The sequence below is a fragment of the Agelaius tricolor genome, unplaced genomic scaffold (genome assembly GCF_023055355.1).
Source record: "Agelaius tricolor isolate 1412-34295 unplaced genomic scaffold, bAgeTri1.0.p SCAF_6, whole genome shotgun sequence".
Taxonomy (NCBI): domain Eukaryota; kingdom Metazoa; phylum Chordata; class Aves; order Passeriformes; family Icteridae; genus Agelaius; species Agelaius tricolor.
In genome coordinates this window covers 27,638,401-27,656,379 of record NW_027269266.1, presented here as the reverse complement: position 1 = coordinate 27,656,379, position 17,979 = coordinate 27,638,401, and the positions used below count along the sequence as shown (strand labels likewise).

At 40.4% G+C, this 17,979-nt stretch overlaps 1 protein-coding gene across 3 annotated transcripts in view; it reads left to right on the top strand.

Annotated features, from left to right (window-relative positions):
• The first annotated feature begins 11,873 nt into the window (after positions 1-11,873).
• CRPPA (CDP-L-ribitol pyrophosphorylase A) overlaps positions 11,874-17,979 on the top strand; it is a 258,141-nt gene continuing 252,035 nt past the window's right edge. For 2 of the 3 annotated variants that reach the window (XR_011679497.1, XR_011679496.1), the window contains exon 1: positions 11,874-12,321. Coding sequence is in view for 1 of the 3 variants with exons in the window: in XM_071429116.1 (XP_071285217.1) it covers positions 12,161-12,321 (161 nt within the window). In the remaining 2 variants the exon portion in view is untranslated. The remainder of the gene's footprint in view (positions 12,322-17,979) is intronic. The other variant, XM_071429116.1, reaches the window with a different exon arrangement.

Sequence of the window (17,979 nt, the reverse complement as noted above, 5' to 3'; positions counted from 1 at the left end):
CTAGTTTCTTGTGGAGAATCTCTAAGATGTAAAGTTGCAGTGGGCAGGATATGGGCCATTGCTCTTGGGGAGGTCAGTGGCCAAAGTTTCTCAAAGACTCAGTGGAAGAGTATTGCTTAAACTGAAATAATGTTAGACATTATACATCTCAAGTTTGCTTCCGAGTTAAAAAGGAAAGAAAGCACGTTAAAATTTTCACTTAAAGTATTAAATCAAACAGATACAAGAAGTATGTAAATGTTTTGAAAAAGTACAATGTAGAGGCAGATTAGATAATTTTTTTCATACATTAGACTATAAATAGTCTAGATTTATTACACTAAAATTATATAGAAGTTGACTTTCTCAGTGATGTTCAATCATATAGGAGATCAGAATTCCAAATGCTTTCTTAAAACGCATTTCAAACATCTAAAAAAGAACCTAATAATTTTATAATTTCTCATACTTGCTTCTTTAGAAAACTAAAAGTGAATAAATTAGAAATAATCTGTTAATCTGGCATCACTATTTCATTACTTTTGAGTTGATGAAATCTGCTCACAGCTAAGGGGTAAATTGTTTTATAATGAGTGGAAATCAATTTTCCTTAGACATTACTAGAAATAAACTTAGCCAGATGCTGATTGTTTTGATAGCATGGAGGCACTCAGAGGCACACTTCTTAGAGGCAGTGGTAGATAGTATGTGTCATTAAGACATTTATCAACTGTGGAAGTCATAAGGGCCTGACATTTGCAATCTAGACTAGAAAGGCCCTTAACAAGTTTATTTATTCAGTTATTTTATAATAGTAACAAATCTGCTGCTCTCGCCTTTCCAACAGCCTTGGAATCAAAATCACCCAATCCAAGCTCAGTCATTTGTTTGGAAATAAAGCAGACATTTGAATAACAGCCTTCAAAATACCTAACAGATTTCTGCTAGTAAATCACTTTAGTCCTTCTAACCTTGACCTTTATATCCTTCCTGAAGAGGTACAACATTAATCAAGAAAGGACTGTTCAATACATTCCACTGTGAGAGTCTTGTTGCTACAGTATTAACCTGGAGGTGTTGAGTTGAAAATTATAAGGAATCCTTAGAGTTGGAAGGTATCCTATTCTCATGATGCATTTCCTTTCCCGGAGGCCAGGCAAGGGGCTTTGATTTTAAGTTCATTGACATACATATAAACATCACTCCAGGCTAAACCTGAAAATTCTCTAGAGATTTATGAGCTAAGCAGACATTCTGTCACTGGATTTGCTAATTTTGCCTGAACATCGCCCCCACAACAAAAAGCCTGCCCATGCATCTTTCTGAAAGACATCCAGCCTTTCAGCTCACTCCTTCTGTGAGTTATGTGGACTGACACACTCGGAAAGTGTGATTTACAAGAGTATTGCCTACCACTGAGTTAATATTCAAACATCTACCTTACTCAGTATTTCCATGACAAGAAAATACTCTTAATTTTTAATTAAGGCTTATTGAACAACATGCCATGAAAATAAGTAGTCTCTACTAATTGCTGAGAGAAATCTTTAGAAACACTGGACTGTAATTCCATTTTGGGAGTTTGCATTTTCTTACCTCCCTTTGGTTTGACATGAAAAGTGAAATGAGGTGATATTACATTATCTGAAGTTCAGATTTTCTTAATGCTTCTTTACAACCACAAAGAAAGAGGATGTCGTAATGGAAATGAAAATCAGGACAACCTCTTTAATAGGGATATTTGTGGAATATGGTACTTCTTGAATGTAACGGAAAATGAAATGAAATAAAATAAAATAATCCAGCTATTAGAAAAGAGGCCTAAATCAAAATCCCCTGAAATGATAATATAGTTTTGTTTACTAAACTGCAATGGTAATTCCTGTCAAAAAGTGATTTTTACTACCATCTGCTTAAGTAAAAAATACTAAATCACAAAAAAATGTTTTGAACACTTTATTTCTTGTCCCCTGCTCTACTTTAGTAGTTGTACAATAGTGTATAATTGTCTCATTGTTTAAACTCAGCTTTTCTGAATTACATTACTACAGAACACTTACTTTTTGATACATAAATATTTAAAATCTCTTTTTAGAATATCTGGATGCATTATTTTTTAGTTTTGACTACTGAGAGGAAAAGCAATGCTGACTTGGCTTAGGAGTCCCACATTTAATTTGTTTTGTTAGGCCCAGTGAGAAGTGACTTAGTGAAGAAGCTGTAAAGCAACTTAATAAAAGCATAAACTATTCTGTGAAGTCTGGTGTTTGGTTGGATAAAGAAGAGCTATCCAGGCACAGTCATTAAAACTCTTTTACATAAAACAGTGGAGAATTGAGAGAGGGCCTAAGGAGAAAAGTACTTGCCTAGCCCTACCGCAAGAACAGCCACTGAGAAATAGAGCGACTATGCAAAATCACTCTGCAGCACAAAGACTTTGTTTGAATTGAGCTGAAGCAAGTGTAAGCATCTGTGGCTTGTTAGATTATTATTTTATTATTTGCTTATTTATTTATTCATTTACTTTGGGATGGATTGGAGAAAGCCTTTTTAGATTCCCTATGGCCATTAATTTGGGATGGAGAACAGAGTCTGAGTGTTTCTAAAATGCAAAGTTGCAAAAATTTTGTTTTTAGCAAGGAACACTTGCTTTTGGTGTATTTTTGTTGTCTTCATTGAAAAAGCCTGCTGAAATTTTGCTTTTGTGCATCTTTATTGCAATTTTTAGGACACTAGCCAGAACACCTTATAGCACCTGGGAACTGGTTGTATCACTGCACTGCATCTGTTTTCAGATATTGAAATGCCTGAACCTGGGTAGGTCTAGAAGAGGAGAAAGAAGAAAAGATGGATCAAAATAAAGGAACAAAATGGCACGTGGAGGACAGCATATGCTGTGTGTTCTTCATTTTCTTCTGTCCTCACAACTTTTCATGAGACTTCAAAAGACTTGCTCCATCTGCAGATTGCCAAGCCCACTAGCCCATGAACATTGCTACCCCTGGGAAGTAGCAGACTGTCAAGTCTCAATGCACATGGCAGAAAACCATGCCTGACTGTCTCTGTGCCTTCACTTCCCTTGCAAAGGGAAGAATGCACAGCACAGTGTGTCTGTCCTGTTCCACACTGAACCAGGAGACTTTAGAATCTGCCATCTTCACAGAAATGCACATTCCACTGCACTGTCCATATCTTCTGATGATGAGTGACCACAGCCTCCTATTTCTGAGGAGAATGAATACTGCCTAAGCTAACAAGATTCATGCACAGGTTTCTTAGAAAGCTATCATTCTGCCACACACCTGGACTTCCTTGTTGAATATTTTGGCTCAAAATCTTGCTTACCACCTACATAAAATATATAAAATATCATATACACGTATAAAATTACAGTAATCTGATTTTGTAAACAAGCCCATCAAGAATACACTAGTGAGTTATACATAAAACCTCTTCTAGGTGTTATGCAACTACTGTCCCCGTATTTTGTTTTCATCTTTTTGAAATCAGTTATGAATCTTGACATCTCTCCCAGAAGAAAATGTTTGCAACATCTTTTGCCAAGAATAAAGTAAATATTAAGGACTTCCACTTTTATTTGCTTAATTTAATACTTCTTGACATACGTCTTCCATAAAAGCCTATATTAGACACACCGTTCAAGCCACTGTCTGAATCTTCAGAACATAGAACTTTGTGGTAGTGTTATCTCAAATACTGCAGTCCCTTGCAAATCTGTTCATTTTTGCCCTTCCCTTTGAAACTTCTAGCTCTAGCAAAATCAAATCCTCTTTCCCATGGTATTTCAATGACCAGGCTCATTTCTTTACAATATTTACATTATCCGCCCCACAATTCCTTTTCATACACACACACCACACACACACACACACATGAACAGAAGGATGCATTACTTAATCCATTTTCCGAAGCATTCCGTACCAAAGCAAAAAAACCCACCACCAACAACAAAAAAAAAAAAAAAAAAAAAAAAAAAAACCACACAAAACAAAACCAAAAAAAAAAAAAACAAACAAAAAAAAAAACAAACAAAAAAAACACCCCCAAAATACAATAGCAGTGGCTCAGGTAAGTTCCAGTAAGATTTTTTTAAAATAAAATGAGTTGGACTGCAATACTCAGAAAAACAGTAGCAGGATACAGAGCATTTTTCATCAAGTAGTTGGTTTGCATCCAGCTAGATTGGTATGCTGGAAAATGGTTAACCTTTGATGGTTGCTCAGCAGTGTATGCTAAACAAGCTGAGTCTCTGTATAAATTGTTGGACAACAGGTAGCCACATTTCTGCAGTTGGGAAAAATCTGTAACCTTGATCTTTCTAAAAATTGAACAGGATCAAAGGATTGACCCTTTCCAATCTGACATTTTCATGCTAGAACTGCAAAAGTCAGCAAAGGATAAGGCAAAGGACTAGGACTACTGTTTTTAGCGACTACCATCCTGCACATTTTGCTCACTATAAAGCAACTGTTTGGAAAGAGAAAAAAGATTCACAAACCTTACCACAAGGCAGACTGCATTTTAAGGCACATCCCTTTGCCAACTACCAAAAGGTTTAGAAAGTAGCACTAAAAAAATCAAAAGAAGAGGAGAAAAAGGACTACTTGCACATGATTGTTTTATCTAACGTATACCATATAAAGAAGCAATGAAGACTAAGTTCCAGTTTCCATGTTGGATTGTACCTTGCCTTGTCTGCTGCAACTTCAGTCCCCAGTGGAGTAGTCAGAACCAGTCTTCATTTACTGAGTAAAAGCTGACATGAACAGAATCCCTCCTACATGAACTCTGGCAAACTGACTTCACCTTTATTTCTTAGACATAGGGCCAATGAATAACATTCCTGGTATTCTTAATGTAAGGACCATTATTAACATGACAAGGGATGCAGAAACAATGCTTTCAGTGCAGCAATAAACAGTAAAACTTATATACCTATAAATAACAAATCTGCACATTTTCCTTGATGTTATTTGATTGTCTCAATCACTTAAAGTTTAGTGAATTGTTTAATATTCCTTCAGAAACATTCTATGGAAATAACACAGAAGATGGTAAAGAATAAAACACAGCATGATAATATACACACATCAAAATTAAAGTTTCTGAGCCATGAAAATCCCAACTTTATTACAAATCTAACTTCAACTCTTATATATTTTCTAATGTTTCATTACATCATTCTGTATCACTGGCATCTTGACATCTGTGGCTCAACACCACTTAACTGGTTCATAGACTATGTCTGCTTTGAATCATCTTGGGGAAACTACCATTAGTCTGTCCTCAGAGGTAACTGTTTCTTCAGTCATGACTGGACATTTGTCAAAAATAAGAATTTCCCTTTTTACTGACATGATAGGGCACTATACTCATGGCTGTGTGTCTCTTATGTCACAGTGACAGAGAAAAACAGCCACAGCAATTTCCATCCCTCAGCTTGCATGTCTTCATTAGTGTCACCATCCAGGCACTGGGACAGCCAAAGACCCTAAACCACAGTTCCTATACACAGCACACTATAGGGTGATGTTAAAGCTGAGATAGGCCCCCCAAAGCCTGGCATTACTGAGTGTTGCAGATGTTGCAGTGTGATGCAACATCCTGTTTTAGCTATCCCAGTCCTTTCCCAGGTGTGCCAATACCTTCTCCCTTCCCCTCCCCTTGCCTCCTGCTAAGTGCTGTCCGTCAATCTTAACATTCCAGCAAGGGCGTTGTCTAATTGGCAAAAGTTCAAAAGATGCTTCTCAGCCCTGGGGTCATTGGGCTACCTAGGTGCCACTTCTCTCCTGAGCCTTCCCCCTCCTACCTGGTTGGTGGCATACCTGCCCCTTCCCTCCCCCTGTCCCCGGGGCTTAAAAGGACACTGGGACCATGCGGTGGCTTTTCTGTTGGAGCTGTTCCAAGATTCAGAGACCTGTGAGCCTGGAATAAAGCTCTGATTAAACCCTCCGGCAGAATCTGTCTCCTTTTCCTCTTCACCATCGCCTAAAACCTTTCCACCAGAGGTAAAACTGAGTTCCTGCTTGCCTGGACTTGTTCTAAGTGCCAGCTGCCACATCCAGCCAGCCAAAGGTGTCTCTGAGGTGAAATACCTCAGTTGCCACCTCTGGTCCGGCAGCAAGGGTCAGAGGAGCCCAGGCACGTTCCACCCGGTAATAACTGAGTGTGTGACCAACACACTTACAACCTACAAGGACCCTTCCAGAGCCAAGTGTCTAAGACTAGTCAGCCATTTCTAATGAAAAATTACAAGGCCTCCATCTCATTGCCTACTTGCCAAAGCACTCCCCAAAGCAGTAGCAGTCTTTTTTTCAAGTGTTTAACATTTCTGAATTTCAAAAATTCTCCTGCAGTCAGGGAATTTCACTCTTATGAATTACTGGATTACATACTATAGGGTAATTCTCTTATCTTTAAATTCCTTTACTTTGTGTACACAAAATACTAATCAGCTCCTGAAATAACCTTCCTCATCCCAGAGGCCCAGATGATTATCAGATAGAGAATGGATAAACACTTCAGGGGAAATATAACATTTTAGGGTGAAGCTTTAAAATGTATGCCAAACATCAAAAATCAATGTGTGTCAATTTTTTTCTAGCACTTGCACAGCACACAAGCAAGATGCTTCCTCTATGTCTCAAGTATTCATAGAAGAAATTTAGCTATCAAAACCATGTAAAACAATGTCAAATGGGTTTACACATGTAAAGCACACAGGACACAACAGGTGAAATGCAATGCATGTTTTTCAACATACCTTCAATGGCATGCAAGCATGAAAACACTCCTTTGTATTCAAAGGCCACATTTTCTTTACATTTCTAGCATTAATATTCTCTATTTACACTTCAACTAGTAAAAAAAAATATTTTGCAGAATTGTCTATGAAGGAAATAGCACTCAGAAATCCCCTTGGGGATCTGATCTATAGGTGGCTCTACACACACTGTATATAAGGCATGTAAGCAGTCTTTGATATTTGATAGTCAACATTCACATAATTTAAGTTATGCATGTGTGTAACTCCCTTGCTGTGCATGCTGTTTTGATCTCAGTTCCACATACCAATAGGAGCAAATCAATACCACTACCCTTTATCTAAGTATTCCACACATCTATAGCATCTTTCATCAAAGAATCTCAGACCAAGAAATTACCCTTTGCAGTCATATTTGTAAAAATACAAATATAAATGCATGCTAATGTGAAATTAGATAAGATTTCCCTAAAGGTGCTAAATATGCTTTGGAAAGAAAATATTTTTGCCCTTTTCAACATTGCCCCATCTATTATACTGCCTCAAGCTCTATGTTCCCTATGACACTATATTGGCTTGGAAACCACTGTCACCACAGAGCAAATACTTCAAGGCAGCTGCTGTGCAACAAAGATTGAAATAGTGAAGATGTAAGTCAGTCTAAAAGGACCATGTGGAGGACTGATCCGCCCTCAGACTCAGGCAACAACTAGAAAATTGTGAAGAGTGTAAAATAAAATTGGCACATGATTATTTTTTCTAGTGATCAATCAGAACCGAAATAAATATCTGGAAAAAAACAAGCATGCTTTCCATGAAGCCTAAGACTTGGAGATCTTGTGCAAAGTTCTACAAACAGCAACAGACATGCAAGATAAAAACTGAAATTCTCTCCTTTGGGGGGGCTTCCTAATCTCTTTAGATAGGCAAGGAACCAGTTTCTGTAAACAGTGAATTCTAGAATTTGCGACAGTTATTGGTGACTTCAGGAGAGCCAAGATTGCTATCCTACTTGAACACAAAAACTGTCTAAAGAGAACAGGCATCCCACTTCCTTCCTTACAGCTCTGGATGTTCATTTTATGGCTTGCCATCACTGAAGTAAAAATGTATATATCTGGATAAAATTAGTGAAATACAATCCTGCAAACACAAGGTTCTGGTTAGAAACTTGCACAACTGCTCAGAATGCTACAGATACCATGTTAGCTTCAAAAAGTGCTCTCAGATTTTTAATATTTTTGTCTTTACGCTGTCTTTTAGAAAAGATCTAGCACCTCCACAATATATTGTGGGGTTTTTGTAATTTTGCTTTTACAATTTACTTTAACTTGCAAAATATTCTTCAACTGCATGCATTTCCCTTTAAAATGCTAGTGAAACTTGCTGCTTGTCAGGAAAAGGCAAATTAATCTTTTGCCTGCATTACAAATAAAATGCTTCAAGAGTTTTGAAAAAAGGACTATATCCCATCTACAGAAGACTCAACTGCAATTTTAAATGAAGAAATTTTATTCTTTCACTATTTTTTCCACAAAAGCATTTCAGAATATCTACCACTCCCATAACTTAATGTTCTCTAAAAACCCTATTATGAGTTTCAGTCATAGAAACAGATGATTTTTTTTCCCCCAGCAGTCAAATTGTCAGGTGCATTTCACTACTGTAATTTGATTCCAATTTGTAAATATCTTCTTTCTCCAATTAAAAAAAGGGTAAAAGAGCCCACTTTTCTTTTCAAACATATGATTGGCATATTTACTGCATAATTGCAAACTACAGCTGTGGTTTCAGATGTTATACCCCTGCACAGAAATGATAGATTAGCCCGCTCTTTACTTGCTTTGAGGTAATTGCTGCCTCTGTCCCTTTATATCCAGAAAAAAACTGTGCAAAATTGTTCTTCCAATATGTGTGAATTTACATTTTACCCACTTCCAATGTTTATGTATGAGCATGCATACATATGCACAGCAACTAAAATACTATATTGATTAAATACAAAATGTATAATGGAATGGAACTGAAGATAAATTATGTATTCACAAAATGTTGCTGCATTCACAAAGTGCTTCACTGGATGATAATAACAAATGAATATTAAAAAAATAGAAACCCCCCAAATCCGGTTTTCTTAAAATTCATGGTAAAACATAATATAAATATATAAGAATGTTAAATATGCTCTTCCTTCCACATCATTGTCTAAGAAAACAGAAAAAAAAAAAAAGAGAAATAGCAGTAGCAAGTTCAGTATAACCAAGATGCCAAGAATCTGATGGGCTTCTGGAGAAATTACCAGGGGCTATGAACACAAGTCAAGAATCTTTTGACTCCACAGGGACTGTGGAAAGCATGAGAACTTCAGAAATATTTCATGTTCAAGTGTAGCCAAAAGCAGCTTCAAAGTGCTTTTTGGCTGGATTGTAAAATCTCACCATGATATACAACAGATTTGATGACACTGAAGTCTGCATGCACCAAAGTCCATCCATCAAATATAATTTATTCTGGATTGATCAAGTGTAATATCCCTAGCATAGTAAGGGAAATGGACTTCAGAGCAAGAACACAACCAAATTGGCACATGTTCCTTCACAGAAATTAATATTAATGAATGAGATGAAGTGGGGAAACACTGGCTGGACAAGAAAGAAGGTACTGGGCACAACAGATTGCGGGTATAGGTGATGACATACAAAACCACAGTGTCAAGAAGGAAGGGGAAAGTAGTTCTGAAGGCTGTTTTGGTGTTGGGAATGTCTTACTTACCTACTCCTCAGAACTCATGTACAGTGGGAAAAGCCATGGAACTAAAAAGAACTTATTTTTCTCCTTACAGAAAGTCAAACAAGAGGTGTGGTTTTTATGAACGAATGCATGAAGATCTGAGGCAGGAATTCAGAATATGTTACACCAAAAAAAATCGAAAAATGGGAATGCTGCAGAATAAGCTTCCATGAACGCATTTGTATAGAACTGCTGCAAGAAAAAATCAGAATCTAAGATGATCGTGGATATTAGAGGTGCCTAGCTTAAGAAGAAAAATTAATTTTGGGCATCTAATAATAATGAAGTGATGCTGACTCACAGTGCAAACTTGGAAGTCCTGAAAGAGACAACAAATATATGTCATCAAGAGACAACAGACAAATATATGTCATCAGTCAGGAATTAGGTAGTGAAATGCTTTCCAAGAAAAGAAAACAAAACACCTGCTAAAAAAGAACATAAACAGTTTAATGTAGTTGCTGAGCCAATGGATTTAAAAAAAAAAATCCCACACACTAAACTGTCCTGAAGACCCAGCACTTGTTGGGAGGAAGGCAGTTCAATTTCTAGCTAATTCCTTCTCTGGTGAAAAGTCTCCATTCCAAAAGCTGTAAAGTGCCTGTGCTGTGCATGACTTTCCTGCTACTGCAAGTATCAAGAATACCTGTGGAGTCTTGCCTTTGCTAGGAGGGATCACTTTACTCCTATTGTATGAGTCCTACTTTTGATGCCTCTGCAAGCCCATATGATCATTTTACTCCAGCCCACAGCTGGCACTGGCAAAGCAGCCCAGCTGGCACATAAACTTTCATGCTTACTCCTCAGAAAGGTCTCTGTATGTGTTTTTCTTAGGTTCCTCTTAACACAACTAAGAGAACCCTGAAAAGCTGTAAATAAGCTATCTTCTCAAAGATATAAAGAAATTTTGCAGACTCTAAAGATTTTGGTTGTGTTAGGATAGCCTGCATATAAGACACTGAATTTTTCCTTAAAATAACATCAAAGAGGCAAGGGCCAGGGCCCTGAGTACCCCCACCTTCAAGACTGGATGACTGAGTTAAGGAGTCCAACTTGTCAAATACAAACACAGCTCTTCTACTAGTACGAGCTGTTAGGAAAAAGCTAGAAGCAGCTGTTAGTAAGAGCTGCAATGAAAAAGCTAGAATCAGCCCTCTTCTCAACCCTCCTTTCCTTGCTTTGCTTTGGGAGCTGCTTTTAAGCAGTCTTTACTGTTGGCCTCCTATGTCTGCACCTGGTCTGATGCCTCCCTGTCCTTGACCCACACCCCCTGGCTGAGCTTCCTGGCTTGCCCTGGCACCTGCCACCTCACTAAGGTCCTGACAGGTGATCACCAGGCTGTGCCTCCTCTGCCATTTAATGGATATCAGCCCTGGGAATTTTCCAAACATGTCTCAGCCATCACTGCTTACAGTAACACCATGAGAAGAGCTGGAACATCCCAGATCCTAGCAGTGAGTTGACTACCACCGAGTTTTACCTGTGGGTGCTGGTTCATAGTGGCTGAAGATGAGCTAGGCAGCCAAGAAGGCCAATGGCATGTTGGCTTGTATCAGAAATAGTGTGTAGTAGTCCTGCTGTTCTTGGCACCGGTGAGGCCACACCTAAAGTGCTGAGTCTAGTTTTGGACCTTCACTTCAAAAAAGACATTGAGGTGCTAGAGTGAGTCCAGAGAAGGGCAGAGAGGCTGGGGAAGGGTCTGGAGCACAAGTCCTGTGAGGAGTGGCTGAGAGAGTTGGGGCTGCTTAGCCTGGAGAAGAGGAGGCTCGGGGGAGACCCCATCCATTACTCTACACTGCCCAAAAGGAGGCTGGACTCAGGTGGGAATCGGCCTCTTCTCCCGGGTAGCGAGGGACAGAAAAGGAAATTGCCTCAAGTTGCACCAGGGGAGGTTTATGTTGGATATTAAGAAAAATTTTTTCACTGAAAGGGCTGACATTAAAACGGGATGCCCAGGGAAGTAGCAGAGTCCCGATGCCTGGAAGTGTTCCAAAGGTGTGTGGATGTAACACTTGGGAAATGTAGTTAAACAGAGAATACGGCCACGCTGGGTTAACGATTGGACTGGATGACTTAAGACCCAGCCAGCCTCTTGGGCTCTCGCGAACACGCAGGACCCAGGGTTCCGTCTGCTTTTCCCTGGGCGCCACTGGCGCTGTGTTTATCTCCTCACTGACACAGGCCCCGGACCCTGTTCCACAGGTCCCCCGCTCCCGCGGGGACCGGGCGGGACGCGGTTCTCCCGCCCCTCAGCGCGGCTCCGCCCCGGCCACCCGCGCGCCGGGCATTTAAAGGGCCCATGGCGGCCGTGCTCGGGCAGTGTCTGTGCGTGCCCGCCTCGGCCCTGCCGCGCTGCCCCGGCCGCTCCCTCCCCGCGGTCCGGGCGTTCCCGCGGGGCTGCCGGGGCCCGGGGGAGCTCCTGCGGGGGCTCACGTAGCGCGTGGGGGGCTCGCGGTAGGGCCCGGTGTGCGCCGGGGGCAGGCGAGCGGGCGGGCGCTGGATTCTTTGGTTCGCGGACGTCGTGGGCGAATAAAACAGGCGGGCGGGCGGTTGCGCTGTTCGTGCCGCGGGGGACGCGGAGCGGAGCCGCCGCCGGACCCGGCGCAGATGGAGCCCCGCAGACGCGGCGCCGCGCCCGGTGGCGTGTCGGTGTCGGCCGTGCTGCCGGCGGGCGGGACCGGGGAGCGCCTGGGCGGTGCCACCCCCAAGCAGTTCTGCGCCGTGCAGGGGAGGCCGCTTGTCAGCTACGCGGTGCGGGCCATGGAGAGGTAACGAGCCCGGCGCCGCTCGGCTTCCGACCGCGCCCCGCCGGCTCCTGCCGGGCCCCGGAGAGCCGCAGGCAGCCCCCGCTGCCCTCGCCTCAGGCCTTGGGCACTAGAGCGGGTCTAGTTTGCCTTGCGGTGACTCCGTCCCTCCCCGCCCGGTCACGCCGGGAAGGGACCGAGGTGTGCCTGGGCCCCCTCACCTGGGACCAAGTCCTGGGCGGGAGCTGGCGGTTCCCCCACCCCAGCCTGGCTCTAGCGCCGCCATCCCTGGTGGCTCTCCGCCCTCCTTCCCCAGCCCTGTCCGTGCTTCGAGGCTGTGCCGCATTCCTTGGCTCTTGGAGATCAGCTGTTCGAGCCTACTCAGCCTCGAAGCTCGAGGATTTGTGCAGCTGCAGTGGCTGGTTTGGTGAGCTATGGGCCCACCGCAGCTGTTGGGGACAGTCATAGGACTATCCATCAGCCCTGAAAAAAGAGATCTATTCTGGCATTGGAGATTGTCTTTATAATGTCCAAAGGCTTTGAAAAATGATCCACTCCTCACTATGGGATGAATGAACTCACTGATGTCCAGCACTGCATTATGCTCCACTATTGCCCATGGGAAAACACCTTGCATCAGCGGGAAGTTTGAAAGAAAAATGTTTAAGTTATAGTTACTGGACTAGAACTTGGTGGCCTATGTAGTGTGAAGGTGCAAGTTTAACTTTTCCATGTTTATGTTGTAGTGATACCTCAAGGAGTCATGGGTACAAATTGAAAGATGGGAAATTTAGGTTAGGTGTTAGGAAGAAATTCTTTACTGTTAGGGTGGTGAGGAGCCAGAACAGGTTTCCCCAGGAGATTGTGGATGTTCCAACCCAGGTAGCATTCAAGGCTAGGTTGGATAAGGCCTTGTGCAGTCTGGTCTGGGGAAGTGTCCCTGTCCATGGCAGGGAGGTTGGGGCTAAATGATCTTTAGGGTGCCTTCCAACCCTTAACATTCTATGATTCTGTGTTGGAGCAAAGGATTAAAGTAATGGGATTTCTTAGCAGCCAGGCTTTTCCTTTCCATAAGGCTGTTGAATTCTAGGCATGGGACTGACAGTTAATAAATTATTGTCAAATGTTAACATAATATAAGTCTTATATCTAATGTCACTTGAAACACTGCAGGTTGGAGCAGAGTGTCAAGTGGAATTCTGGATGTGTTGCAGTAACCCGTAGGAAAACAAACCTTTAGATTTTTAGAGAGAATAAATGGGAAGGATTGGAGATTAGTAAAAGAAATAAAATTGCCAGCATGTCCCAGAGTTCTTAACACATGGAAACTTGTACTACTTCAAAATTGGGACTCTTTTTCCATTCCCACCCAGGGAGGCTTCCCTCAGGTCACTTGTTACTTTATGAAAGAAATACTGCTTGTTTATTTAATTTTCAACAGCAGCAAAGCTAAGCACATCAGTAAGCAAAGCATCCAATCCAAAGCTTGCCACAGCTGTAATTTCTGCCAAAATGTCATGGGAATCTACAGAGAAGAATTATATCCGCACTCAGTGTATTGGAGACCTGGAAAAGAGAACAGAGTGAGGTTTGGGAAGGAAATGTTATGCATAAAAAAAACCCCAAAAACCACTTCATTTTTACTGCCAGTAAGCTCTCAGAAAATAGCTGTACTTTGAGCAGCAGTATTATATTTGTCCTAAAGATGCAAAAAATTAGGTTGATTTCTTGTTGTGCAGTTCAGCCAAGTTGATTGTGACAGTAACAACTTGGTGCTTTTGCTCAGATGCTCAAAAGCCCCTGCCAGTGCTCTGTCAGGCAAAGCTTCCTGCCACCTCTGCTGAATTGGAGTGTTGATTGGTATTGATGTGTATGAGGAGCTGGAACAGATCTACTCCAAAGCTTGGGATGACTTTCATTTTCATCTCAACACTTCGACTTCTGGCTCTGAAACTGTGAAGGATGTACCTTGTTCTTACTTTGTGCATATGTAAGCACAAGCATGTAATATTGAGGAACTGCAGTTTATGGCACAATCTATAATCTACCCAGAAATGGCAGATTTTGTGTTTACTTTGATCTGTGTCTTATGTTTGTTGTTTACCTGATGTAACTGAATGGGTCATTGACTCATTAGCCTGTAATAACTTCTGTTGAACTGAACATCTCAGTTGGTGTGACTGTTTTGGAGCTTTTTTAAATCTAGAAAAGAGGTAGCTGTGTATAGACAAAAACACATGAGCAGTTCAAGGATGTGCAGCTATCTTTGCACGTGATTTTTAAAGATCAGTAGAAGAATATTTTTATGCTGTTCAGCTGAAAGTAGTGAGATTCTTAAATATCAATGTGGGAAAAATGGGCAGCTGAGACAAGAGCAGACATGAATGAATAAGCACTGCATCCTGTTGTATAGGATAACAACATGTAGAACATTGGCCTGCCAATAATAATCACAGATGAAACCCTGATGAAGAGGAGATGAACAAAATTAGGGTAAGAAGAAATTGTTGGTTTTAATTGTCACTGCAGTGGCACTGATAGGAAGGTCAGGCCTTACCTTCAGGCTAAAATTAAAATGTGTTAGAAAACTTAAATGTCTCTTTCCTATTGAATTTTTTCCTGCTTTTGTTGAACTATGCAAGGCTTTTGTAACAAGTTCCACTGATTTAGAATGGTATTCCTTGTTTTTGCTTCTGTAACAACTAGCAGAGTTTTTCCTTCATTTGATTTCTTTTTGGTGTAAGTATGTTTGTTAGAATAGAACCTTTTCAATTCTTTCTCTTAGGCAGGGAGGAATCTTAGCTCTGTATGCACACATGCATGCATATTTTACTGATCTTTAGAGAGGAAAAACAACTAAGGTAAAGATTGATTTTAAAGTATTCTTGCTATGCTCATATTTCACCAGTCGTTGCAAGTACAATGAGTGGTTATAAAAGAGGAAAGCAGAGCTGATATCTTCAATGCCAGAATTAAAATTTTCTATAAAGGTTTCAGACAGCTTTTTTTTCTTTATTGTAGTATCTTAAAACAGGGGGAAGTCTTTTAAAATCCCCTGGGGAAGCTCCCAGAGAAGCACCTCTTTGGAAGTGTCTTGCATAGTTATTTGCCAAGTGTTTTTCTCCATTGACTGGTGCATATTCACTGGGTGTATAGGTCACACAATTACAGTTTTGTTAAATGGATCTACTCTAATACTTCTTTTTGTCCAGTTGTCATTAGCTTTTTTTTTTTTAATAGCTTATGAGCAAAAAATAGTTACAGAAAATTTTATGGAGGTATCTTTTTTATCATGTTGGACTCATAAGGAGCATTTTATTTCTGGAAAAAAATTGAGTTGTTTCTGTACAGGAGATCCTCCAAACTTTCTTAATCTACTGAAAAGCTTCCTGCTTCCATTTTTGTACTGTAAGAGATAAATTTGTTTGAATGTGTTTTTTCATATATCAATAAATTAATAATGAAGCTTTTATGGAGGAAAAGAAAGTTACACTTGCATTTGGCAAATGGATTTTGTTCTTGATGCTTCTTTTTCTCATTTGGTTTTAATAAGGTTAGCAAAAGTAATACAATGATTTATCTTGCACCTCTGAAAGTTTCTGTGACAGTGAAAAATCCTAACACTGCTAAAGCCATCTCAGCAGTGACTGCCTGGTTCTGGCCTTTATTTGCTGGTCTCAGTAGGTTATATTGAACAGTTTTTTAGTGGCACTGTAAGAGTTGCAAGAGATTGAGTGTGGGTATTTGAGTCTTATATCAGATTTCAGCACTGGTTTCTATGTGAGTCAAGTGGTAGAGGGTTAAATCTGGGTCACATTTGTACCTCAGCATGCCATTTAGGTGATACAGTTTCAAAGTGGGCTTGTTTCATTTCCTCTGCAGCCTGTGTTTTGAAGGAGTAGCTTAATCGGCTGCAGAGTTAATGAGCTCCCTAGTTTCAGTTCTAGCTCAGCTACTGTAAGTGTTTGCACTTCTGTTTGAAATTTACTGGAACAATACTATATTTTACTAGGCAGTAAGTCTGTATGTAGGTGATGAGGAGAAGGATAGCTGCAGGAAAGAAATATATAGTCCTTTCTGCCTCATTGTTTGCTTTCTGCTAGTATTGGGATCCTCCCAAGGCAGTGGTAAAGTGATTGTAACTGGGCATTTGGTCAGACTTGATTTTCCACTTTGGAACAACAGCCTGTGCTGCATGGAAGCAATAGACTTGTGTGTTGTTAAAGCATGTTGGAGTACAGCATTGTGATCTTTTTCATGGGTCATGCTGATTCTTTCTGAAGCTTGATCCAATATTACAGTTATGAAATTGAAATTGTGTTTGAAATGGTGTTTTTAAACTGAATTTGAGCAGTAGACTGGAAAATCCAGTAAACTGGAATCTACGCAGAGATTGTTATTTTGGTATGAAATGTTTCTGAAGGAAAGGATGTTACAAATTAAGGGAGGGAAAAAGGATTAATTTATTGCCAGATTGAGTGTATACTACTTCTTTCTCCTTCTTTAAAACATTTGCAACAGTTCCATAAGCAGATCTTCAGAAGTGCTAGCAACCTGTGTGGTGCACAGCTCTCATTCATTAAAATTTGTAGCGTACTTTACTGGATTAGTGCTTTTCATGAATTTTAGTGGGACAAACCCTAAGCTGTTCTGTATGCAATCAATCTGGAGGATACCTTTATGCTCTTAAATGAATATGTTACATTCCTAAATCCAAGCTCTAATTATACAATGTGGGTCCAGAATGAGTTTAAGGAGGACATACTCAAGTTTATAAATGTGTTTATGCAGACACAGGGTGGAGCTGTGACCGCATCCTGTCACTTTTTGGTGTATTGTACCACTGGAGGCCTTGAGCCATTCCACCCCCTCTGTGCAGAGATTTATCACAGGCTGGCCAGTACTTGTGTTCTCCTCCCTACTTCTCAGAGCATGCTGTGTACTACCCAGTTGCCTCATAATCTGTTTCCTTTGACTCCAGAAAGGGCAATGTCAGTGTTCTTCTGACACAGTCATAGTGACTGTGCAGACTGTCCAGTTTCTGGGTACTGTGTAAGGCTTCAGTCCTTCTGCAAATCAAAATACAGAGCTCTTGTTCTTGATTAGTGTGAAATAGCTCTTTCTGAATTTTACTTTCTTAAATGGCTGACTCTCTGTATTTAAAAAAACTGAGATGAATCCAGTTAGTTTGCCCTAGTTCCAAATTGAAGTCATACGGAAGTGCTGTGTTTTGTAGTTAAATATAAGAGTATGCTAGAAATCATATGAGAGATTTTTAAACCTTTTGATGGACCTGTGGTGAATGACAAGTTGAAATTAAACTTGAAACCACATGATTCCAGATTTTACTTTTGGGCAACTTCAATACTTAAAGAATGCTGAGAATATGTTGGTTTGGCTGTATTTTCTGCCTTTGCTAATAGTAAAATGAACATAAAGACAACTATTTTTCTTTTGAAGAATGCTAATAGAACTTTATTTTAAATAGTTATTTTACAATTCATTGAAACAGTTTTCCATGGAGTATTATTAATTACAACCCCCACCCCCATTAATAAGGTGGAAGATGCTCTGTTGTTTCATGTAGTTCTAGGCAACTGCTTTGTAACACAGATTAATTTTGCTTTTGAAGTAAGGATGGTTCCCAGGCAATGTCTTCTCATGTGTCATTGCAGAAATCAG